The 27,547-nt window shown below is 39.5% G+C and overlaps 1 protein-coding gene across 2 annotated transcripts in view; it reads right to left on the reverse strand.

The window, feature by feature from the left end:
- TSEN15 (tRNA splicing endonuclease subunit 15) overlaps positions 1 to 27,547 on the reverse strand; it is a 93,437-nt gene that overhangs the window by 47,192 nt on the left and 18,698 nt on the right. The window contains exons 4-5 of one of the 2 annotated variants that reach the window (XM_060643725.3): positions 18,335 to 18,476; positions 16,417 to 17,797 (exon numbers count right to left, since the gene is read on the reverse strand). The exons of the other annotated variant lie outside the window; for it this stretch is intronic. Coding sequence (XP_060499708.1) covers positions 17,777 to 17,797; positions 18,335 to 18,476 — 163 coding nt within the window. The 3' untranslated portion in view covers positions 16,417 to 17,776. Of the gene's footprint in view, positions 1 to 16,416; positions 17,798 to 18,334; positions 18,477 to 27,547 lie in introns of those variants that run through there. 2 annotated transcript variants of the gene reach the window in all.

Consider the following 27,547-nt stretch of genomic DNA (forward strand, 5'->3'; position numbering starts at 1 on the left):
TGGAGGCTAACATGGCATCTACTAAACTGCGATTTTTAAGTGGACCTCTGTTGCTCAAAGCCTTTTTCAGGCATATCTTTGACTAGTTGGGGTCAATAAGTATTTTCTTTTCCAGTCCCAGAAAAGCATCACATTTTTGGACTGTATCTAATCCCTTTTCATTTCATTCTCAAACACACCAAATCTTGCCTGAGCATATCTATCTCACTAAACACAGTAAGTGACAACCAGGATCTGGAGACAAAAAGCTTGTCTGGCACCTGGCCTACCTTATAAATTATACCAGCAACAGATTTACCAAATTCTTTCCCCTCTCTTCCATGGGTCTCCATCTTCCCAGCCTTCCATATCAGTGTCTGAGCCACCCACCATCTAACTACAGTCAACACAATGTATTTTAGGTTTCTCTGCCATTAACCCCTCACCTCAAAGTGCCAATTTCTAAATTCACTGGAGTAATTAACACTAGCTTGATATAATAAATAAACCCTAGGATGTCAGGGACCTAACCTAACATAATGCTAACATAAAATAAGCTTGTTCCTTGCAAAGTAGGTGTTGCTGGTGACAGAGATGGAGAAGGTACATACCCTCTCCTAAAATTCTCACTCCAGGAGTGACACACAGCAGTCATATTCTATTGTTTCCATGTCACATGTCCACACCTACATGCAAGAACAGCCTTATAGGTGTTATTGCCACCAGAGTCTAATAATCATCATAGCTAGAATATATTACGCATCTTCATTTTGCAAATTATATACTTTAATTATCTCATCTAATATGCACAACAATGCTAAAAAGTAGGAATTATCATCATTATTTTAGAGATAAAAATACATAAATATATCACTAAGCCTTAGTGCCTATACACACACATACACACATACACACACACACACACACACACACACACACACACAATACTGGCGCTCAAAGGGGATAAATAACTTGTTCAAAGTCACATAGCAAGTGGCAGGTCAAGATGTGAACCCAGACTTGTAGGACACTCAAGCCCTTTTCCCTTCTTTTGTATCATGTAGCAAGAAATACATAGATCTGCTTTGAGACTGGTCACTGGAAAGGATTAGGGACAATGACTCAAGCTGGACCTTGAAAAGTAAGCATTTGGCCAGCCAGAGAGTGTGGCAGACTGATGGAAGCCATAATATGTGCAAAGGTACTGAGGCCTGAATGAGCGTGGTAGGTCTATGGAAGACTTATCTTAGAAATAATTATGATGTTTAGATGGTATTTACCCAAGTTCCTAGAAATACCCAAATCATGTCCTCAACCTTAGCTACCCCTCTTCAAAATTCCACTGAGGGAGATATCTACCTATATAGAACAATTGTAAAGAAAAGCAAAGTAAGGGGGCGCCTGGGTGGCGCAGTTGGTTAGGCGTCCGACTTCAGCCAGGTCACGATCTCGCGGTCCGTGAGTTCGAGCCCCGCGTCAGGCTCTGGGCTGATGGCTCGGAGCCTGGAGCCTGTTTCCGATTCTGTGTCTCCCTCTCTCTCTGACCCTCCCCCGTTCATGCTCTGTCTCTCTCTGTCCCAAAAATAAATAAAAAACGTTGAAAAAAAAAATTTAAAAAAAAAAAAAAAAAAAAAAAAGAAATAAGAACCCATATTAAAAAAAAAAAAAAAAAAAAAAAAAAAGAAAAGCAAAGTAAGTCCTGTTCACAGCTGAAGTTGGCCTCCTACACCATTTATCCACACACCTATTGATGCAGAGCCTTTGTAGGTTGGGCTAGGGCAAGCACCTGAGTAAGCCTGAATGCTCAGAGCAGGAACACCTTTTCTCCCCATAAGCCCAAACCCAACTTCAGGATTTCACCACATCTCATCTGCCATCAATGGAGATAGAAAACCAAACAGGTAAAAATGCTTGATGATGCAAGGTGAGACCCACAGGTTAGCTGGACATGTCCCAAGCAGAAAGGCCCTGGCTTTCTCCCCATTTATGCCATTTGGAAGCAGAAAGGAGAGCTAGATCTAATAACTGCTTCTTTAGCACAGGTGAGAAAGGTAGCGGAGAGCAGCAGAGAGAGCTATACCTTTGTACATGACCTTTTTGTCTAAATCAACTGTACTGAGGTATAATTCACATAGAACAATATATACTTACTTTAAGTGTAAGTTTGAGGAGTTTTGAAACATATAACCGCACATGTAACCTCCACTATCAAGATACAGATAATTTCTATCACCCAACCCCACCAAAAATTCCTTCATGCTTTTTTTTTATTCCATGGCCCCCACCCCAAGCCCCAAGCAATCACAGATATATTTTCTGTTACCATAGATTAGATTTGCCTGGGTTTAAGGGTTTCATATAAATTGAGTCACATAGGGGGTGCCTGGATGGCTCAGTCGATTGATCAACCCTCGATTTTGGTTCAAATCACGATCTCATGGTTGTGAAATTGAGCCCGGCATTGGGCTCCATGCCCTCTCTCCCTCTCTTTCTGCCCCTCCCCCACTCTCCTCTCTAAATAAATAAGTAAACAAACAAACAAAAACAAACATTAAAAAAATGTTTTTAATTGAATCATATAGTATGAACTCTTTGGGCTCTGACTTCTGTTCAACAGAATGTTTCATGAGTCATTCATCTTGTTGCGTGTATCATAATTTTTGTTCCTTCTTATTCCTGAGTAGTATTCCATTGTATGGATACACTACAGTTCATCTATCCATTCACCTACTGATAGACATTCAAGTTGTTTCCAGGTTTTGGCTATTATGAATAAAACTGCTATGAGCACTTGTGTATAAGTCTTTGTGTGGACATTGTGCACGAACATTTAATGAATAGCCCATGATCTTTTAATGGACTTACTGGGAAACATGGTCCAGTGTCCTAGAATGTCACTGATCTATAGCAACTCTGTCCATAGGTAGGAAAGAGGGAGGAGGGATAAGAAGCATGATGAAAGAGCATCCCCTCTCTTCTACAAACTTAAAGCACATAGCTCGATAACATCCATGGGTAATGCATAGTAAATCCATTTTATCTTACATATTTCTCTCCCATTTTCCCTCACTTGTTTTCTTCTTGTACTTTCTATTTCATTTCATTCTTCCTTCAATTTTTAAAAATAAATGTTTAGTTTTGAGCCCTGGAAAACGTAACATTTTCTCATCACAAGACCTACTACCCTCATAAATGACTTTGATGTTTCATTTTGTTATTAAATATGGATCTACTTTAAATAATCTTCAGTTTATTGGAAGAGTCATCACCAAAACATGGCCAATTGCGTCTTTAGCTACTCCTCTCCTACCCCAATTGTGAGGCCTGAATCTGCCAGGGGAATATGTCATTTTCCATACGGTCTGCTGTTTTAGGTCCTAAAAGAGTGAAAGGTCTTAGCACCTCCCGTAGCTCTGTCCACCTTCCAAATACGAAATAAATCAACAAATAGGGTCTGACCCATTATAGAAGGGGAATAGAAACAAATGAGCAAGCAAAGCAAACAGAGACAACCCATATAAACAATGGTGGTTACAGTAGGAAACATAAGTAGAAAAATACAAACAAGCATGATATATAATGGCATAAATAGACCGATGTCAAAAACTGGTGGATTGTGGGCCGATTAGAGCCCACAGACATATTTTGTTTGGTTTGCAATGCTTAAATACAATTCATCCAATATTTAAAAGTCTGAAAAGTTCACAAAAAAAATCTGCATGCACAAAAAATCAAAATATCTGGCAACTAGGCTCCTGCTGCCGCTTCACGAAAATCTCCGGGAGCTGAGCCTCAGCTGCTCCCGTTGGCCGAGCACACTGTGCGCTCTCTGCATTCACTTCACTCCTACAGGTGCCCCGCTTGGCCCTTGTAGGCATTTCAGTCTGCAACCCTTGAGTTAAGGCACCATCTCTAGTCACGAAGAGGAAGAGGTTACGAGTCACACTTCACTCACAGGACAGGTACTATCAGAGGTGGAGACAACATATGAGGTAAACGACCACATTCCAGGACAGGAATTCTTAACTTCTGATGCCTTATCCAGACACTTTCGCTTCCTCCATTCCTCCTCAATGACACAACACAATGTTTAGGCCCAGGGGCTCCTGCCTCCCTCTAAGATGACCACTCGGCGTGGCTCCCATAGCATCTCTCCTGCTCCCCAGCAACCGGGTCACTGGGCTAGGAAAGCAGGACCCCCAGCCTAGTGCCCACTGCTCAGAGGCCTATACATGAGGTGGCTCTGCTCCTTCCTCTCAGCTAAGTCTGCCTCCACGACAAGAAACTGAGAGCCTGGAACTTCCCAAACTGCTCTGTAATTTCATAGTAATTTCACATAGAAGGTTCTAATAAGTTCTGTAATGATTCTACTTGAAGCTGGGTTTTGTTTTCTTTTTTTTCTGCTAAGCTCCAGATTTATCCATCCAGTTGTCTGTAAGATATCTCTACCTCTCGCCTGCACAATTATTTCAATCAAAACTTTCCCAAATCTACATTTGTAATCTTCCTTTGCCACCTTCCCAGGACAAACTATGTTGTGTCCTGTGTTTCCTTTTTATATCCTGTCAACCACTCAAACCTTGGAATCATTCTAGGCTTCTCTCTCTTCTGACCACCTACTTCCCTCCATCCAAGAAATCACTGAACCAATTACAAACCACCTCCTTGCTATCTATATCTTTTCTTCCCCATCTTCATTGTAACCAGCCTCATCCAAACTCTCACACAGAATATTCCAGTAGTCTCTTTTAAAAATTTTTTGTAATGTTTATTTATTTTTGAGACAGAGAGAGACAGAGCATGAGTGGAGGAGGGTAGAGAGAGAGGGAGACACAGAATCCAAAGCAGGCTCCAGGCTCTGAGCTGTCAGCACAGAGCCCGACATGGGGCTCGAACTCACGAGCCGTGAGATCATGACCTGATCCGAGGTCAGACGCCCAACCTACTGAGCCACCCAGGTGCCCCAGAATATTCTAATAGTCTCTTAGGCCAGTCATGCCTACTCTATCCCACCAGGTCCTAAACATAGGCAGTCAGAGTGATTTCTAAAACAGAAGGAAGTCTGATCATATTACTCTTCAGCTTAAGTCCTTTATTGGGCTCGCTATTTGCATGATGGATTCTGCCCAAAGTACTTTCTCAGTGACTGGTTTCTGGCCTAGCTCTCAAGACTTAAATTGTCCAATATGGTGACCATTAACCACATGTTGCTATTGAGCACTTGAAACAGTGCTAATCCAAATTGAGGGGGGGCTATAAATATAAAATACATATCAGATTTCAAAGGGTAGTAAGACAAAAAAGAATGTAAAGTATCTTATTAATAACTTTTATATTGAGTACATGTAAAAGAATATTTTGCATATGCTGGGCTAGCAACATATTATTAAAATTAATTGTATCTGTTTCTTTTGATATCTTCCAATGTGGCTACTAGAAAACTTAAAATTACATTGTGGTTCACATTATCTTCTAGATGTTTTCCTCACCATGTCTTTCTACCCTTCATCTTTTCCACCTGGTACTCTGCTAACATCAGGCATGCCAAATGACTAACAAAGCAGGCCACAGTATTCTATAATCTTATACAGTTCATTTTAAATGAAAATTAGAATGCCCTTGAACTATCACAGCCCATTCCACCTGTGGTGGTTTAAAAATATATGCACAGTCTCCTTTCAAAAGGTAGACTCTAATTTTTCTCCCCTGCATTTTGGACTGTACTTAGTGACATGCTTCTATGAATGAATAGAATAAAGCCAAAGTGTCACATGTGTTATAAAAGGCATTCTCTTTCCTCCATTCCCTCTCTCTCACATCATTCACCCTGAGTGCAGCCAGCTGCCACATCTCTTTCTAGAGAATCACACAGGCCTATGGAGAGTTCCACATGACAAGGTACTGAGGCATCCTGCCAAGCATCTTGGATCCCCTGGCCAGCCCTAGTCAAGCCTTCAGAGGATGACAGTTCCAGCCAATGTCTTCATGATAATTTCATGAGAGATCCTGAGCCAAAGCCACCCAGTTAAGCAGGTCCCAAATTTCTAAATCACAGAAACTGTAAGGTAATTAATGTTAGCTGTCTTCAGCAGATGAGTTTTGGAATAATTTGTTACACAGCAAGAAATAACTAATACACTACTCGCACCCCACATACCCTCCCCACTCCCACATTAGGAAAGGAAAATAAGAAAAGAAGTTGTTAAGAGCTCACACTTAGGTTTCACTTACTTAGATATCAAGATTTGGTTCAAAATCATCCCCTCTGTGAAGACTTTCCTAACAAACCCCAGCCAATTCTCATATGTCTATACTAATATTTTTAATTTAGAAAATATTGTGTACATTTTGAAATCAGAGTTTTAACTAAAGACATATGTTCTGTTTTTAATTTAAAAATAAAATTTTTTCAGGGGCCCCTGGGTGACTCAGTTGGTTAATCGTTCGACCTTGGCTCAGATCATGATCTCGCTGTTCCCGAATTCAAGCCTGGTGTCGGGCTCTGTGCTGACAGCTCAGAGCCTGGAGCCTGTTTCAGATTCTGTGTCTCCTTCTCTCTTTCCGCCGCTCATGATCTCTCTCTCTCTCTCAAAAATAAATAAACATTAAAAAACATTTTTTAAAAATAAAAAATAAAAATAAATAAATATATATATTTTTCCCTCGGCCGCCTGGGTGGCTCAGTCAGTTGAGTGACTGACTCTTGATTTTGGCTCTGGTCATGATCCCAGGGTCATGGGATCAATCCCTGGTCAGGCTCTGCACTGAGCACGGAGACTGCTTGGGATTCTCCTCTCTCTCTCTCTCTCTCTCTCTCTCCCTCTGCATCTCTGCCCTGCTTACGCTCTCTCTCTTTCTAAAAAAAAAAAAAAATTATTTATTTTGAGAGAGAAAGAGAGAGTGGAGGGTAGGGGCAGAGAGAGAGAGTAAATAGAGAATCCTAAGCAGGCTCTAGTTAGCACCCGATGTGGGGCATGATCTCACAAACCATGAGATCATGACCTGAGCCAAAATCAAGAGTTGGACAACCAACTGAGCCACCCAAGCATCCCCAAAATAAATTTTTTTTCTGAATACCAAATACACATGGTAGAAATTTTGCAATAGTCTAAAAAGAAGAGAATTTAAATTACCTAAAATGTGATCTCACTGAGGAAAACACTTAATATTTTTAATATCCATTTTTGCATATATTTTTTACATAAATAGGGTTATTTTGCACATGCAGCTTTTCATCCTCTTTTTCTCATGCAGTGACCTCATTTCTCAGTTCCATGACCTCCTCACTTTAGTTACTGACTCCAGGGTCAAGCTGTAGCTTGAACACTTGCTACTGAAAGTGTGGTTCGTGGACCAGCTACACTGGCAACAACTGAGAGCTTATTAGAAATGCAAAATCCATCATGATCTCACTTCAGGACATTTGTACTTGCTCTCCTTTTGTCTATAAGGCTAATCTCCCAGTTACTCGCTGGGCTCATTCCTTCACTGCATTCTGGTCTCTGCTCCAATGCTGTCTGCAGAGAAAAGCCATTCCTGACTATCCCACCTGAGGTTGCATTCTGGTTCCACTCTGTTCCCTTACTCTGCTTTACTTTCTTCAAGTATTACCATCACTTGACGTTATTTTAGATGTATTCATTTTTTTATTTCCTGCCACAAATATTTTTGGAACCTCCACTATGTGTCAGGCACTGTCCTTCCTACAAGCTTTGGGAACACAGAAGGGAGCAAAATACACCCTACATCCTGCACTCTAATGTACGCATGCTATATAGATATGTTGTTAGCTATTATTTCATGTTTCTTTACTTATTCATCCCTTCAGAAGAGGCCCAATCCTCACCATCAACAGAAGGCTCCATGCCAGGTCCCATGACTTAAACCCACCCTGAACAGTCCAGCTTCTCTTTAGAGGGAATTTTTCAATGTGCTTTTGTGCTGTGTTGAGCTAAGATTAACTTGGTTGTTTGAAACTCCATGAATTGTCCCGATACAATTTCCCTGCAGTGGAAATTTCCCTTACTTGTTGTAAGCCTCCAGCTACATAGCGAGTCTTATTCCTGTGCAATTTATCTAAGTTCAAAGGGGTTCCCAAAATGGGACCAAAAAATTTTATCATCATCATCATAATTGTCGTTGTCATCACCATCACCATCAGCAGCAGCTACAGCAGCAGCAGGGTTAGGCCTGATAAAAATTTCCAAAGACAGAGTTTATCTTTAGTGCCTTCTTACTTCATCTGGTACCTCCTTCTTACCCTCCTGCACATCTAGGTTCCATTTCTTGGAGGCCTGGCCCTCAACTGGTTATCATGTATTCCCTCCTAAGGTGGCAAGGTGCACCTCAGTGGGAAGGGCTTGGAGACAACAAAGCGGGGTGGGTGAGGAACACTAATAGCTTATTATGCACCAGGCTCCCCTTATCCCCACACAATCCTCTCAATGTGTGAGGAAAACACAACCTAGAAGGACATACTTTGTCCATCATTTTCCAGATGAGAAAACTGAGGCTCAAGGAGATTACGTAACCCTCCCACATCACCATCTCCCACTGGATGGTCTGAAGTCAGCTCTGCCTTCCAATCCTCCTGAGCCTCAAAAATTCAAAGGAGCACATTTCTGATGATGGATTATCTAAAGCCCAGAATGGAGGGCGTTTTTTAAAAAATGGGCAGAGGTGGGAGCAAGTGATGTAGGTATTGATGACACAGGGTCCATGCAGCCAGACTTCTCAATTACAGGTGCACCAAAATGCAGAGACAGACCGTATCTCAGGTAGTGCCTGCACTGATGCCTTCATCCGGCAGAAGTGCAATGGCAAGGCCCAAAGTGGAGGAATTATACTCATTTAAGCCTGAAGGATTAAGATTACAACCTACAGTCCAGGAAAAGCACACCTACGTGATTATATTTACAGGAACCAGATTTTCTAATAGGGGATGAGAGAAGAGGTAACCAGTTTTTGCCCCTTTATAAAATCACAGGGGCGCCTGGGTGGCTTAGTCCGTTAAGCATCTGACTTCAGCTCAGGTCATGATCTCACAGTTTGTGGGTTTGAGCCCCGCATTGGGCTCTGTGCTGACAGCTCGGAGCCTGGAGCCTGCTTCAGATTCTGTGTCTTCCTCTCTCTCTGCCCCTCCCCTGCTCATGCCCTGTCTCTCTCTCTCAAAAATGAATGTTAAAAAAAAAGCATTTAAAACTGCAGTATCCCCCTCTAAAATCATCAACAGAAGTATCATCACCATAATTTTATAGTTGAGTAGGAAATTACCATTTCTAAGAGGGATTTCTAAATTCAGCAGTGTTCGCATGTCTTCATTCCCCTCCAGAATGGTTAAATGAAAATGAACAGCTTTAGCATAGAACAGAATGTGTAATAAAATATTAAGTAAGCTTTTCAGGCAGATATATTTTGTTTAGAAATCCCCGTCTTGATCCCTAAAATTAACTAAGGCAAGGGATCAAAATTTAACGGATCTCATAGCATAAGCATGTTTACAGGAGCATATAGCATGCGATGAGATCTCTGATGGCCCAAGGAACTTAGGGCTCCTCTTTCTACATGGGGTTCACAGGGCAGAGAGGCTTCCAATACATGTCCTGTCATTAGAATGGGCAGGAATAGGACTGGATGATGAGCAGTCCCTCTCTGAACATTTGAACATCATCAAACAAAACATTTATTGAGCTCCTACTCTGTGCCAAGTACTGCACTACTGACAGGTAGGATGTGGTTTGATGGGTAAAATAAGATGTACACTCGGAAAATTAAATAGTTCTTGTGAGTATAAATACGTGTGTTAATGATAATTAACACCTTCTGTTTGTGAATGTCACAGGATAATATTTTGATATATTAAATGATATGTTTTCCCTTCTCAGTAATTCTTGTTACCTGTGAACCTTTTCCCACACAGGATTTCTTGGCACACTGCCTCAGGGATGGGATTAGACTACAGAACAAAGGAGGCAAATTCTTGCCTTTTGAATTTCAAAACCTGAAATCTTGGTAAAAACGATATGTTTGGAAGAAAAATAGATCTGGAAATGGTTATAGTTTTTTTTTCTAATCCTAAGATAAGATAAAACTGGGGGGTGGGGGGTGGGGAATGGCAGGGAGAGTAAAAGCAGAAAAGGTAGACACTTGAATGGGTCACTAAGCAGAGGCTTATGTTTGTCTCCTCTGCCCTGACCTCATTGGACTGAGTTCCTGGTCTAGAGGAGACACAATAGATAGTCCAGGAAACTGGGCAACTCCCTCATTTTGTGAGGGCGATCTGTGGCCAGCACCCAGCCTCTCATTTCTGGCTGCTGCCTCCAGGCTCAGGGAAAGCCTCACAGACCCCAGGCCCTTAGGGTCACTTACCCCGCATTTTGGGGACACGGCAGAGACAGCCTGGCTGAGGACGTGTATCTAGATGAAGAGGACCCAAAACAGCCTGCAAGTTACCCCCATATGCCCATGGAGTTCAGGGACAGAACAAAATATTTTCCAAGTGCCCAAGAGGAATAGATGGGACAGACTCAGAACTGAAAGATCTTGTGGCCCGGGGCTGGGAGGACACAGTGGTAACTTGTGTGGGACACAGTCACTGTAGTGTGATGTGAGCAGCACAGCAGATGGCAGCATGGACTGATAAGAAACCCTGAGGACTGGTTATCTACCCCCCAACTTTCTCTCCCCATCCCATGCTAATGCACTCTGACAGCTCCCTAGATCTGTACAAATACATCAGGTTCATGATTCCTCCTGATAAATATCCATCCCAGAAAAGAAGCCCTCTTGGGTTCTCTCTCACAAACCCAGCCCCATCTACACATCCACGCTTAACCAGCTTCCTTCAGAAAAATTCTCACAGGGTTCAACTATACTCCTGACACGGTAGGCACATTTTTTTTTTCATTCTTAAGAAATAAAGAGAAGACCAGGCAACATATCCTGTGCAACAGCCCATGAGACATCGCAAGAGAAGAGTAGGTCTACAGTGATCCTAGGTTCCTGATACCTACAATATCTCCCTTCTTAGCTCAGATTCTAAATCTAGAACCTGAGCAGAATGGTGGGGAAAGTGTCTTCCAAGCTCTCCTCTCCTTGTCAGCCTTCTAAGTTGTCCCTTTTCCCACTTTTGTGATGCCTGGTGTCCAGTGCTTCTTGCAATGTCCCCATCTTCCCACTGTAACCTGAAACTCATTCACATTCAGGTCAAGGAACTTAGAACAGCATGAGGTTAACCCCTCCTCCTCCCCTGTTTCCACAGCCAATCAGTTGTTAAACCTACCTTGTCGCCATCTCTCCTCCCCTTTCCGTTACATGGAAATGCTGTTCTCTATCTCAGTCCAGGAACATGGCAGAATTGTACTTCCTCTCCTCCTTGAGGCTGATCTTGGCCAGCCATGTGACCCTTTGGCCAATGAAAGCTGGGCAGAGGTGACATGTTGCTTTTGGTGGAAGTGGTTAATTGCAGTATGTGAGACTACAACACTTTTTTCCGGCCGCTGGAACCGACAACATTTCAGATGGCAGAGGCTCTGCTGACCTGATTCTCAGAGTAAGGACTCCAAGTCTGTGTCCAATGGGTGTGTAATGTGACCAAGAAATAAACATTTTTTAACTAATTCACTGGTTATTACTGCATGTCATCAAGAGGGCATGACCACTGGTTGACCCAAGAGCTGGACCAGGTAATCAGAAGCTCCTCACCCTCTCCCCTATCCTTGGCATGAACACTCTGCCCACCAATCCCACCAGGGGAGCCATTTTCAAGGATGCAGGTTTGACAGAGCAATGTGTTGTTGAAACCATCCCAACGATACATGTGACTGAAGCCAGTTACAATTTTCTCAGAGTGGGAGAGGCGATCTACTTATCTTGCAGCCACCCAAGGTAAGCCTTGGATTTAAGATCCCTTGCTTATTAAAACTGCCATCTACCAATCTGGAGTGCTCTGCCTCTCTCTGTTCTCTCCCTGCCCAGTGTGTATGGGGGCCAGTTTTGCATTTCACCCCGGGAAATCCTTCGGCCGTGAACCTACAGCATCATAATCTAGCTCATCCTGACTCATACACTTGGGTTCCTGTTGAGCTTCAGGCTCTCATCACTTCTCACCTGAGCTCGAACACACGCTACTCAAAGTGTGGTGTGCACACTTATGGTATCCATAAATATGGCGAGTTTGTAATGAAGTGAGTACAGATACTAAGAATAAACATTTAGAAATTCTTATAGCAATTTATCTGATTAATTTTATCTGTTCAATCTAATAATAAGATATTTGGGCTTACAGTCTCTCAAAATCTTAGCATTGTGCCTCACCCATGGGGTACTAGAAAAATGTCAAGTTGGATCAAAGCTTCATGATTAAGAAGTAGAATTACAATAGGCGTTCAAGCAACAGCAAGCAGATCTGGGGGATATTTAAGGTGCAAGACCCTTTCTCACTGAGTGTGAAACGATCATTTAAAAGTTCCTAGAGTCGGGGCACCTGGGTGGCTCAGTCGGTTAAGCGTCCGACTTTGGCTCAGGTCATGATCTCGCGGTCCGTAAGTTCGAGCCCCGCGTCAGGCTCTGTGCTGACCTCTCAGAGCCTGAAGCCTGTTTCATATTCTATGTCTCCCTCTCTCTCTGCCCCTCCCCCGTTCATGGTCTGTCTCTCTCTGTCTCAAAAATAAATAAACGTTAAAAAAAATTTTTTTTAGAGTTCCTAGAGTCTACTCTGTACCAACATGAAAGTTAGCTCCAACAAGCAGGGAACATTCCTGAGCTCTTTCTCACTTAACACTAAATACTGTTTTAAGTTTGCCTGCAAAACAGTGTGGGCATGAATGTATTTATTCTCTGGAATAAAACTTTGTAAATATATTGCCTCTGAATATGGTTTTCCAAATTATCCACAAATAGCTTGACATTTGACACTCTTGTTCAAGAGTACAAGAAGTTAATATAAGTGATCCCTAAATCTCTTCCCAACTCCCTCCAGGACTCACTAGAGTTTTCTCCCCCAGAGGTTTTTTTGACATTAATACATCTCTCTGCACCACACAAGAAACAGGCAGCATGGCATCCTGAAAAGAACAGTGAGCTGGGTGTTGGGACACCTGGTTCTTGCCCTCACTGCCCACTCACTTGCTACTACTACACGAAGCCATTGCTTAGCTACTGGGTGCACTAATTTCTCCACCTAGTAAATGAGGATACTAAGTTAATAACAAGAAGTACATAACATCAGCTCTGCTGGGAGAATCAAAATAAAGAGTACAGAAGTCTTTGGTCGTAAATAAAGTGCTACGCAATTGAAACTTAGCCTTTACATAGAATACTGCCTTGGAATGCTCTCAGATTATCTTGTACACATGGATTTTCTCCTCTCTGGCCAGATAGTAAGTCCTTAGAGGTGCACTGTGTAAGATCTCTTTGTATGCTACCTTTGGGACGTTCTGTCCTTTGGGACAAATAATATACATATGATGATTGTTTGAAAACTGTTCAATTTACCAAAAGTTGTTGAACCCCTTCACCATCAAGTCAACTGCATAAACTTCATACACTGCATGACAGATATTCCTCCCTTACTGACATCCTTTCAGAATTTTGGTTAAGGAGAGTTGTAATTGGCTATCTGAGTTCCTTGAGGGAACAGGTCATATGTCATTAACCTTTGTATCCCACATTTACCTTAGTGTTGCAGACACACAGAAGGAGCCCAGCTAATGTCTGAAGATAAATTAATAAATGCATGAAGTGACTTTAAGGAAATACTTTCTAATATTACCTCCATTCAGTCACCCCGAAACCTAAAAAGCCAACTTTTGTTTGATTTTGGTTCAACCGGCTTTCAATTTCGCAGAATCCACCAAAACATGTTAAAAGTCCACCTGCCCAGTAAGTCACATGATTTTTCCATCCTCTGTCCTTAGCGAGCACAAGCAGTTCTTATTCAAAGATCATGAAAAGGATTAGGTTGCAAGAGTGAGAGTGGTAAGGAATGGAACAGCTATCAGTCTGAAAGAAAGGAAAATTGTACTAACTGTTCAGATACAACACCATTCTGCACAGTAAACAGAGTGCGGTGGAGGAATAAAGGGCTTCTATATAGAGGAGATATAAGCTCTGGCAAGACCCACTGTGCTGCACTAGTGAAAAGCTTCCTGCTGGGGCTGCAATGGAAAACGTGGCCTCACAGAGGAGTTCAGAACAGAAATGCTCAGAAAAAGATGACACACCAGAAGTTTTTGGTTAAGTCATTTGGTTCCAGGCATATAAAAGTTTCAGTTAAAAAATAATGCAGGTCACATGAACTTGGTAAGAGATTGCTATTCTCATCAGAGCTTCGAATTCCAAAGTGCCTCTGCCCTCATGTTCTTCACCTTTAGGAACACATTCATCTAGAGAGGCCCACGCCCTGGAAAGCAAAATAGGTTAGTCTGGAGTCACTGGATCTAGATTCGCCAATGTTCCACTGATCCATCCCAGCACAGAGGGCTCACTGACTAGGGTCTCCAAAGAACAAAGGCCAAGACAGCACTGGAGAGAAGTCAGCAATGCCCTTTCCCCGTTCCTGCTCCCACATAGAGAGGACCCTCTTATAGGGAAAGTCTGTGTTTATTAGGGCAGCAATTTATGTCTTTTACCAACATTATTAGCCAGTTCAGTGAGTGTTTCAGAGCTGGGGTCTCTTGCTATGTGATGGGATCTTGAAGTTTACTTAATAAATTAGGCTTCTGCAAGGAAAAAATGAAATGTGTCACTTCATATGGTTATGAATAAGACCATAGTCTAGGAAAAACACCCACCTCCCCACCCTTGCCCCAAACAAGCTTTTATTTTTCAATATAGATCTACATTTTGCACAAAGCATGAATCAAGTCACATATTTAATGTCAGTAGAGTATAATTTTACAGGCAGGCCAGAAAGGAAAAGGGGGGATGTAAGCACGTAAAACTTATTTATATTTTTATTTATGTCTACTCCCCACAGATTGAAAAGAAATTTTCAAGAGCACCACTTCTGAAGCTAACCTACTCCCAGCGCCTGAAAATTTGGTGCTTATTGAGCACTGCCCTCTGGTGTCCAAATGGATCCCTTTAGTTTGCCTCGAGGCAAAAAAGTAAGCCTCTCTATAATTAAACTAGTCTACAATCTGCATTCATTCTTTCACTAAATATTTACGGAGAGCCTAGTACGTGCGAGTTTGTGGAAGGAGATGAGATACACAGACGTAAAAGAAAAAAAGACACGGTTCCTTGCTGTGTTCTTACGGAGCCCACAATCTAACAAGAGAAAGCGGCTGCAATCACACAGTTAATTTGATCATACAGAAGAAAACCCTTCACCTAGTTTCTCAGTCAAATGAGACTGACACATCTGGGTTGTCTCTCTTTCCAAACTGTTCTCAACCATTATTCATGTTAGCAGGTATCTGGCAGGCTTTGGATAGAATAGTCTTTGAAGTACAACCTTTGTACCCCTTTGGTGAAGGGGACGTTCTGAAATAGAGAAGCCATCCTCTATTATAATGATTAAGGCCTAGTTTGAAAGGTTTCTGTGGGAATCCTCCTTTGAGTTAACCCCAGAAGATACTTCTGGTCTTGTGGACACCTAAGAGCTCACTGGTTACCAGATCTGACATACAAATCTAACATTCATTAAGCCTCACATTTCTTTCTGAAAATGCAGACTGTTTTTGTAGCACTGTGATGAGAAGGCTCAAAAGGAATCAAGTGGTAGAGACCCTAAGAATAGATCATAAACTGTCTTAGGATCCTTAGATCTACAAATTGCCAACTGGAGCCACAGAAACACACATTGTTTTGAACGGGTGCATTTTCAGACCTTCCGGGAAAGCAGAGGGAGCCTGAAGGAGTTGTCAAGACTTTCCATCAAGAATAAAAGTGAAATTCAAATATCATCAAAGGAAAGTAGTCAGGAATGACTACAGACCAAGAATGATGCTTTACACTATTTTATAACGTTCCTCCTTTTTGCCACTTTTGCATTCTTGCTCCTGTTGTCTTTTAGAGTAGTTAGCTGTGACTTGCTTCTCACCATCAGAACATGCCCAACGTGACAGGATTTATTGTAATATTACACTGATTACATGGTAAAATTATGAGATCCATCTTGCTGAGACTTTCTCCCTTGCTGGCTTTGAGGAAAACAACCAGCTGTGCTGGCAAGGCCCATGTGGCAAAGAGCTGAGGGTGGCCTCTTGCCAGCAGCCCACTAGGGACTGAGACCATCAGTCCAACAGCCCACAGGGAATCAAAAGCTGCTAACAACCACACGAGGAAGGCAAGGAAGCCTTGCCCAGTCAAGCCTCAGATGAGACTGGCCTGAATGCAGCCTCACAAAGAACCCAACTTTGAGATATTAAATGTGTGTTATTGTAAGTTGCTAAGTTTGTGGTACTATTATTATGCAATGATAGATGACTAATATTGATCTCAAGATATTTTATTTTAAAACATTGTTATTATAAAAGTGATACAAGAAAAACAGAAGACAAAGTCATCCATTTATTGCTCTGTCACCCTACTGTAAGTGCAGTTAGTAATTTGTCACCCTTTCTTTATATGCTTGGTGTGTTATTTACATCCATGGTCCTACCCATTCATACACTTCAATATCTTGTTTCATTAATTATATATTTTCTCATGTTTTTCATTATATTCATTACTAATGTTTAATGAGTACATAACGTACCATTCATTGGGTACATTGGCTATCTGTATCTGTTTAATGACTATTTCCCTATACCAGAGGTTGGCAAACTATGACTCTACATTTGTAAATAAAGTTTTATTGGAACACAGCCATGTCCACTTACTTACATACTGTCTATGGTTATTTTCGTACTACAAAGAGCATATTTGAGAAGTTTTATGAGAGACTATATGGTTTGCAAAGCCTAAAATATTTCCCTTCTGGCCATTTACAGTAAAAGTTTGCTGACCGCTGCCTTAAACTTTTAAGTGGTTTACAATTTGGGTTATTACAACTAATACCACTTAGAATATCTTTGTGCATATAATTTTGTATACTCTAGGCAACATAATTGGGAGGTATTAAACAAAAGTGGAATAACTGGGTCTACTTAACAAAGATGTTTCTAGGGCTGGCACCGTCCCTCACCATCTCTCTAACATTCTAGCCAGGATACAATAATGGCAGTGGTAATAAGAATGGAAAGCAAGGCCCCGTACTTTCATAGGTGGCACTTCTCTGGTCCCTATTAATCCACATGTACATGTACTTTTACGGTTGGAATGAGCATATTTTTACTTTTGGTATAAAGTCAACAGTAATTGCCACATAAAAACCAACTGGAAGAAAACTTGGGGATTTAAAAGTAAACTGAGCAAACTCTCCAGATGTCAAGGTGTCCATGAAATGCCATTCCAGGCTAGCTGTAGTGGCCAAAAGGCACTAAGTGCATTGAATAAGAAAAAGGTGACAGTCTCAACAACGTGTAAGCCGTGGCGGCAACGAACAGTGAGGCAGCTATGAGTGGGGGAGACAGAAGAAACACATGTGTTCTACCCCTCTGAACACATCCTAAGCATAAATTTGTATAACTATAATTAAACTGTCTCCAGATAAGAAAGATCTAGAGCAACTATCCTATACCTAGGAACAACAACAAAAAATTCTTCTATCTGGGAAAGTTTTATTCCTCAAAAAGAAAAACTTATGGAATGGGACCAACTAAGTCAACCCTAACTATCTCTGAGATAAAGGATGAATCAGGTTGACGGATCTCAAATCCAATCCCAAAGTAAGCATCAGGAAGAATAGGTGTCATCTTCTAAGGGAAATATTCTGCAATAAAAAAAAAAAAAAAAAAAAAAAAAAAAAAGATCAGGATGGACCTTTTCCCCAGTATGGAAGGTAATTTAAAAGCAAAATCAGATAGATATTTAATGTAATTATCCCAATTACACAAACAAAATATATAAAGAAACCATATACAACATATTTACTTTATTAAAATATTCCTATCAAAATGCCAACCCATTTAACATTTTCTAAAGATGTATTCTTTTGGCTGAAACTTTTATAAGCCTTTATATTCCACGTTAGTTAATTATCAAATAATATCGTGACTTTATAAAGTACTCTAGGAAATGATGAAATTCTCCAAAGAATAAGTAAATCTAATTATTTTTGTGAAACCTAGGAACATATTACTTTAAACAAAACAGCCAGTTTTCTGAGGTGTGAAAATCAGGTCATTTTTTCCTTGAATTTTCATATTGCAAAGGAAGTTGAATAGCTTGATTCACACTTCAAAACATGTCATAATTTTCTTTTTTTTTTTTTTTCCCACTGTTTACTGATAGTTGCCTCAAAACTGACCTGAGGGTCTGGCAGCATAAATCCATCAGTAAGTTTATAATAGACTATTGTGGAATCGGACTCCACTATGGCCAAAGTAAAAGACATTGGCAAATCTGGATCACCTTGCAATTTTCGAGATGCCTTCAAGATCTCCCTTATCCTGAAAATAAAGCCACAATACATTTAGGATTCATAGTCACTCAATTAATAATAAGATCAAACACTGTAAAATCTTGGGGAAGAGGGAGTCAATAACATTGTATCCACAGTGCTGACTCAGGAAATGTCTGAAAGCTCAAATATAAACATCTAAAGTTGCCATCTCATACAGAAAATCCTGCAACTAAGAGCCATTTACTGAAAGCCATCTTTCAGTCCCTTTTGTATTTACCCGTCTCTCCTGATCATCGTACATGAGAGAATTACTGCATTCTGGAACCTACAGAATAGGGTACTAACAGTGTTCAGTGAGTCTACATTGTCTAGGGATCCTGGGCATTCATTGTCCAATTTTCCAACTTGGTATCGTATGGCAGAACAATGTGGTATTCAGGTTTGCTTTTTAAAAAAAAAAAAAAAAGGGTTATAATAAACATTTCCAAGTTTCTACATGGTATTAATCATTTCTACCTTTAAATGGCTATGTAGTATCTATGGACTCAAAATTTACCCAATCATTCCCCTATTTCTGTAAAGTTCTTTGAGGCCTTTTAGGGGGAGGAGGGTACTAACAAAGATGTGGTTATGAGGTTAGTTGCTTCTGTTGGGTCTTTCCAAGGGTTGGAATTATTATATATGAATATAAATATTTTTATGGTTCTCAATATGTATTCTGATACTTAACAGAAGCTAAGAGAAAAATATAGAGAGGAATAAAACTTGTTTCTTATAAGGTTATATATCAAGCATCAATTTTATAAAGGATTTCAGTTTGCCTGCTATGGAAAATAATGTATCAAATCGAATATCTAGGTCTTCAAAGTGCTATTAGCTTTTGTTTACCACAAACTAAAAATCCTTATTACCTACTCAATAAAGCCTATGTTCAATAATTCAGTAAAATGTATCCCCCAGAGGAGCTTTCTCAAAAAGGCAAATAAAAAATGATCAGTTGTTTTTTTCATTAAGCTAACCAATTCTCCAGAAATTGGAAAAAGATTTACTGGCATATTAACATGCTACAAGTGAATACATAAATAACTCAATACTCTTGTGTTCTTTAGCAAAAGTGTAATTTATCCCCTTAAGTTCTACTTCCCATCCCTAAGTAAAAATTCTTATGGTCACTCTTCACTCATCTTATTAGCTATTAAATCTATAAACAATCTAAAAAGAAAAGTCTCTGCTTTGAAGCATTCTTACTACAATAATTATAATTTAAAAAAAAACATTATAGAGACTGGAGAATTTAGTGATTTAAAAACAGCAATAAACTTTTAGAAAGGTGGAACTAAATTATTCTTGCTAAAATATCACTTAATCACTTTATGTCACCCAGTGATAAGTGGTTTGTGAAAACAGTTGCTAAAGGCTGCTTACCTACTACCTCTCATTTAAGTGTTCACAGGCATGTAATGATATAAGGAGGGAATGTGTTTCTAACTTTTTTTCCTCAGAGTCAAGCCATTTCTAAAACGACCTTGAGTGAGTCAAGTCAACAATATGGTAATACTTCAGTTGTTAAGCATAACTGTCAGGCAACATTTATTGGATATATAAAATCTGTCTACCTGGCAAAATCTTAATTCCTTTTCAGGAATTAGCAAAACATCATCTTCTCTTTTAAGTCTTCCCTGTCACCTTTCCCCAACATCTAGGCAAAGTCATGAATCTTACCCTACAGACGCACCTTGTGCAAACCTATACTACTGTAACTGCTACCTTGTATTTATACCTCTCAGTGTCTGTTTTCCATTGGACTGTACCCATTTTCAGTGCTGAAGATAAACACATTAGCCCAATGCCCAATATTGTAGTAGAATATCTGGGCAGAATGAATGAATGAAGAAGCTTTGAACAAAGATTTCATATGGCTAAATGTATTTCTGACAAATACTTTTCTAAAGTTTACTATGCAATTCTATTGTACTAAATAAAAGTTTACCTGGTCTTGAAAGATCAAGATCATTTTTGGTACTTACTACTGTAGATACCATGGTAGATGGTGTATCAAAGAACTCCCTAGAATTTCTTGAAAGTATCTGCTATTTGCTTGCTTTTTATTCATCAAAACATTCTAATTATTTTATCACTTGTCTCCACACCAGAACTTGGCCAACTATAGTCATCTGTTTCTTCATGGCCAATGAGCTAGGAATGACCTCTGTCTTTAAATGGTACATTTTAAATGGTCATATAAGTATATCTACACAATAGCCACGATTTTGCTACTTTGTCCACAAAGCCTAAATATTTCCTACTTGGCCCTTTCAGAAAAGATTTGCTGACCCCTACTGTATACTATGAAAAAGGTTAAAAATACGAATTGTAGGAAATGACCATCAGGGCAGTGTACTTTTTTTCAAAACTATTTATTCAAAAAGAAGAGCAGAAGGAGGTTCTACTTTTTTTTTTTTTTAATTTTTTAACGTTTTATTTATTTTTGAGACAGAGAGAGACAGAGCATGAACGGGGGAGGGCCAGAGAGAGAGGGAGACACAGAATCTGAAACAGGCTCCAGGCTCTGAGCTCTGAGCTGTCAGCACAGAGCCCAACGCGGGGCTCGAACTCATGGACCGCGAGATCATGACCTGAGCCGAAGTCGGCCACTTAACCGACTGAGCCACCCAGGCGCCCCAAGGAGGTTCTACTTCTAATTAGAATGTAGAAGACCTCAAAAACGGCCATTCCTACCATAACAAAGAAAAAACACCTGAATTTTTTTTAAAATATCACATTTTTCTTTAAAGGCATAAAAGAAATGTGAACACAGAGTTTAGAGGAAATACACTTTAATGAGAACTGAGTCCTTCTCAGGTAAGTAGAGAACATGAGATAAGCCACTTCCATCCCTGAGGGCAATTGCGAAATGTGGGCACAGTGGCTAGACGAGGAAGCCAGTCACAGGCGAGCAACTTCACTTTGACAAGAGAAGCCATCAATACCTGTAAGAGCCACACATGACCTAGCATGGTGGATTGAAGTCTGCAGGGACACCAGTCCCTCCAGTTCACCAACTCTCCTTTATAGACGAATGGTGCATTTAGGGGACAGCATGAGAAGTTAGGGAAGGGACTGGAAAATAGCAAGCAAGCTCTAATCACAAAGGCCTCAGGAAGAGAGAGGTCTGATTCCATTCTCAAGACATCGGAAACTAGAAGAGAATGGAGATAACTAAAGTTGTAACTCAGCCATGACTAATCCTGACTTCCGACTACATTGACTAAATCAGGCCCTGACTCTACTTGCCAGATAGAGGAAAAGATGAGCTCCTTGGGGGCATGGAGTAGACAACATGGGTCTCTTATTTATACACAATGTCCAGACACAGTGAACAATTCTAAGCTATGTGAAGAAGCAAGAAAACGTATCTAATAGGGGTGCCTGGGTGGCTCAGTCAGTTAAGTGTCCGACTTCAGCTCAGGCCATGATCTCATGATTTGTGAGTTTGAGCTCCACATCGGGCTCTGTGCTGACAGCTCAGAGCCTGGAGCCTGCTTCTGATTCTGTGTCCCTCTCTTTGCCCCTCCCGTGCTTGCACTCTGTCTCTCTCTCTCCCGAAAATAAATAAACATTAAAAAATTTTTTAATTAAAAAAAAAAAACAATGTATCTAATAATCAAGAGCAAAAAGTCAATATAAGAAGACCTTCAGAAAACTAAGGTTGTTGAAAAACTCAGATGTTGGTTGGAATGAATAGCTAAAGGCTCTTAAAATAACCATTATAAAAATGTTACACTATTGAGGGAAAAACACCAACAAAATGGGTAAGATAAAAAAATTTAAGTAGAAAAATGAAAATTCTGAAGAAAATAGACATTCTAAAATTAAAATATATATGTTTTTTCAAAGTATCAACTAGGCTTAGTGGTAGACTACATACAGCTAACTAAAGGATTTAGTAAAGCTGAAAACAGGTCACAAGAAACTGAATTAAAGTACAAAGAGAAATAAGAATTAAAAAAATACATGAGATGACTTTGGTACAGTATCAGTCTAACATATGTGTAAATAGAATTACAGAAGGAAAGAGAATGGCATATGCCTTAATCCATTCAAGCTGCTATAACAAAGTATCAACATTAGGTAGCTTATAAACAACAGAAATTTATTTCTCATAGTTCTGGAGGCTAGAAAGCCCAAGATCAAGGTACCAGCATGGTCTTGTCCTGGAACAAGGGGCAAGGGATCTTCACCAATTTGGAAACGTTTCAGCTACTTCTTCCATACTGCTAGATTCTAAATGTGTCCCCCAAATTTCCTATGCTGAAATCCTAACCCCAATGATGATGATATTAGGAGGTGGGACCTTTGGGAGGCCAAGTCATGAGGGTAGAGTCCTCATAAAGGAATCAGTGCCTTGTAAAAGAGACCCCACAAAGATCCCTTGCCCCTCACCATGTGAGGACACAGTGAGAAGATGCTGGCTTTGAAACAGGAAGAGGACCTCCACCAGAACAAGACCATGCGGGTACCTTGAAACAACACAAGAAACAACAGGTATTGGCAAGGATGTGGAGAAAAAAGAACACTCTTGCACTGTTGTTGGGAATGCTAACTGGCGCAGCCACTGAAGAATATAGTATGGAGGATCTTCAAAGAGTTAAAAATAGAACTATCTTATGAACCAGCAATCATACAACTGGGTGTTTACCCAAAGAATACAAAGACACTAACTTAAAAGGATACATGCACCACTATGTTTATCATAGCATTATTTATAATAGCCAAGATATGAAGCAGCTGACGTGTCCACTGACTGATGAATAGATGATTTGGCATATATATATATATATATATATATATATATACACACAATATATACACACACACACACACACACACACACACACACACACACATACAGTGAAATAATATTCAGCCATAAAAAAGAATGAAATCTTGCCATTTGCAATACATGGATGGAGCTAGAGAGTATAATAAGTCAGAGAAGGCAAATACCATATGATACCACTCATTTGGGGAATTTAAGAAACAAAACAAACAAGCAAAGGAAAAAAAAAAAGAGAGAGAGAGAGAAAAAAAACCAACCAAGAAACAGACTCTTAACTATAGAGAACAAACTGGTGGTTACGAGAGGGAAGGAGAGTAGGGGGATAGGTTAAATAGGTGGTGGGGAGTAAGGAGTGCACTTGTGATGAGCACTGGGAGATATATGGAAGTGTTAAATCACTATATTTATACCTGAAACTAATATATGTTAACTAACTGGAATTAAAATACAAACCAAAAAAATTAATTTTCTTTAAATATCCCTAATTGGCAGAGTATGACAAGGATGGGACACAGATGGAAGGGGGAAAAAAAACAACCTATTAAGGCAATTTTTACATAGTTTCCATTTCTTAAGATATGGTATCGTTTGAATCAGAAACATATACGTGTGTGCATGTACATGTGCACGTGCATGTATGCGTGTGGCTTTTTCCTAAGGCAAACTGTTTGCGAATTCTAGCCCATATACTAAACTTTAGGATAGAAATTTCCATCTCATTCATATTTGTTTCCAGAGTTCTTTAATATAAACAGCAAAACATTTTCAAATTTACTCAAAACACCTATGTGGGAAACCTAACATGTGAAAATTAGCTCAGAGTTGTAAAAGGGGTTTTGTCTTCAGAGTTGAGGGAAATCACTGTCAAAAATGAAATGGAAGTTCCCATCTCAGAGCTCTGTTTATCCTACTTGTTTGTGTGTTGGGGGAAAACTACCAGTGAGTTTTCTCAGTAGTAACAGAATAAAACTAAAAGCATTGAAGGGAAGTCTTACAAAGATTCTTGTTCAGGATCTCTTCTGGTCTGTTTTTAGCAAATGTTTAAAGCAACGCCATCAAAGCAACGCTATCATTTTTCCCTACTGGAGATCTTTATTGTTTGTCTCCTTTATGGGACCCTGATAAACTCCTAAAAATGTTACTTTGCCTTTAAGTCAACAGACTGCATTCTCTCAATGTAACAGCAACAATATAACAAAAGGTTCCAAAGTTCTACTTTAAAAATCACACACAGTTGTAAAGATGCTGAGAACAATGAAGCCGCACTAAAATACTATAATCTCACTTGACTTCTAACAAGTTTACAGCCTGAAATCTTAACTCAGAAAGCTCAGAACAAAGTTTCCTAGATCTGAAAATTTTTAAAGCTCAGTTCTTTGGAAATATATTGGGGAGATGTGTCATCACACAAATCTAAAATAATTTAGATAAGAAAATTATTTATAGTTCTTATTTCATAGAAATCCACATATGAAAAACATAACCTATGCATTCATAATAAGAAGTTCCCGGTCTCAAGTTCACTGTATTTCAAAGGAAAAACCTAAAGAAAGAAATAAGCAATAATCACAGTTGTTGATCAGCAGTAACAGAAGCTGAGGTTTATGACAGGTTTTCCTTCTCGTAACTTCAGAGAAGACCTAAACATACTGGACACAGAGTAATTCTGCAGTTTCATAAAAGCTCACTTGAAAAAGTCTGAGGCAAACACATAGGTAACGTTATCTGGCTACTGCCCTTCCTCCAAGGTATGTAAATGCCTTCTGTAAATCTTAGCATTCATTTTTCTGTGACAATTCCCTAACAGAGACTGAGTGATCTCTGAAGATCTGTACGTAGGACAAACAAGTTGAAAACGTTTTTTTAGCTCAAATGTTGTAAAATAGAATGTATAACAGGTTAAAATTATTATTAATTTCAATCCACAGAAAGCAGTGTGTCCTGTCCTCTTCAAGGTGGCCAAACTGGTACATACTGTAACTGTATCAAGCCATACTCCTTGATCTGCCTCCTTACTGGAACAACACATCATAATACAACTCTGAAACACAATACAAAATTAAATTGGTGCCCAAGGGTACCAAAGAAGCCTTATTCATTCACAGGCTCGACCTTGATGAAAAGTTTCAAGGATAACAGACCACTTCCTTGGGAATGATGCCAATGTCTTCTTAGTTTAAAAAAAAAAAAAAAAATCAAGGCAGTTTAAGTCCCAAGGTTGGATTATTGAATAATTAAGTTCCTGTGTGGCCATTCACCCCAGTGGGAAGCCATTCTGCTAAAATAAACTTCAAGCTCTTTTTTTTGTTTTTTTTTGAGGCTAAGAGAAAAAATGTTGTGTCAGTTGAAAGACACTGCTGGAATTGGGGGTTTCCAGCAACAGATTTCCAGCAGAGGCAGTATGAGGACACACATTTTGATATGCGGGAAACCAAATGACAGAAACTGTTTTATCAGTTATTAGACTTCAGGCCTCAAATAAAATAATGGTCATTAAATGTATTTGTAATAAAGTATATACTTTTGGAGAGAAGAAATATTTTTTGATTACAGGGAAATAATGGAGTATCCTTCAATGATGTATGTAGCACTTTAGGATTAAATCTTATAACTAAGAACATCTTTTCAAACATCCTAAAAAGGAACTCAATTATTTTTAGTAACCTTTTACTCCACCATTAATGTAAGTCCTTTCCTCAAGACACTAAGGAAAAAGAAGGGTTGAAAGGTGGTTGGTGCGCAAGGAGGATATAAATGAAAAAGAATTTAACTAAGAAGTAAGGAAGCTATTCATAGCACTGGCAGAGTGCCTCTTCAGACCTGTGAGTGTTCTCTATTTGCAGATGCATATTATAGTTACAGTATAAAGTGTGGGAAACAGTGATAAACCTTGCAAGTGGATGGATTTTTCAGACATTCTAATTTTCTTTGGAAACTCTTGGAAGGTTGCTTGTAGCGTATCTTTATGTTCTTTATAATGTTACTTAGCAAGTCTCTGCTGCAGGAACTGAGTAGTCTGAGAGTTCATTCATTCATTCATTCATTCACGCATTCAACAAATAATTAAGACCAAGTACTACCTAGACACTGGGGCAATAGCAATAAAAAGAGCAAAGTTCCTGCTTTCATGGATGTTATTTTCTAGTGGAGGAAGGAACATAGGAAACAATCAAAGACTACCAATATGTAATATATTGAGTAGCAACAAATGTGGTAAGTGTTGTAAAGGAGGACTACTTTATCGGCTGCAATTGTAGAGCGGGTGATAGTAGATTCCACCAGAGTAATGACAGTGTAGCACAAGAATGGGCAGAAATGACAGATTTGGAATATACTTTTAAGACAGAACTGCCAGAATTTGTTGACGTGTTAATTTGGGGTATGACAATTAGGTGGACTAAAACTAGTAAGAGATTATAGCAAGGTTACAGGATACAAAGTTAATATAGAAAAGTCAAGTGAGTGCTTTCTTATATACCAGCAATGAACAACTATAATCTGAAATAAAAAAGACAACATCATTTATACTTGCATAAAATAGGCATAAACCTAACAAAAATATGTACAGGATCTATATAAGGAAAACTATAAAACTCTGATGAAAGAAATCAAAGGAAATCTAAATAAATAGAGAGACAGTCTATGTTCCTGGATAGGAAGGCTCAATATTGTTAACATGCCAGTTCTTCCCAAAGAGAGCTACAGACTCAAGCCCAAACAAAGCTTTAACAAATTATTTTGTGGATATGGACAAACTGTTTCTAAAGTTTATATGGAAAGGCAAAAGACCTAGAATAACATAAGACTGAAGAAGATCAAACTGAGAGGACTGACTTACCCAACTTCAAGACTTATAAAGCTATAGTAAATTAAGACCATGTGGGATAGGTAAAGGAATAGACAAATAGGTTAATGGACTAGAATAAAGAGCCCAGAACTGACCCACAAAAATCCAGTCAACTGATCTTTGACAAAGGAGCAAAAGCAAGTCAATAGAGAAAGAATGGTCTTTTCAACAAATGGTGCTGGAACAATTGACTATCAACATAGAAAGAAAATGTATCTAGATACGCTCCTTACACTTTTCACCAAAATTAACTCAAAGATGATCATACATCTAAATGTAGAACACTAAATCATAAAACTTGTAGAAGACAATGTAAGAGGGAATCTAAGTGACCTTGGAATTTGCAATGAGTTTTTTAAAATTTTATTTTAAAGTTTATTTTTATTTATTTTGAGAGAGAGATAGAGAGCAAGAAGGGGAGGGGCAGAGA

Source organism: Panthera onca, chromosome F1, assembly GCF_046562875.1.
Source record: "Panthera onca isolate mPanOnc1 chromosome F1, mPanOnc1 haplotype 2, whole genome shotgun sequence".
NCBI lineage: Eukaryota > Metazoa > Chordata > Mammalia > Carnivora > Felidae > Panthera > Panthera onca.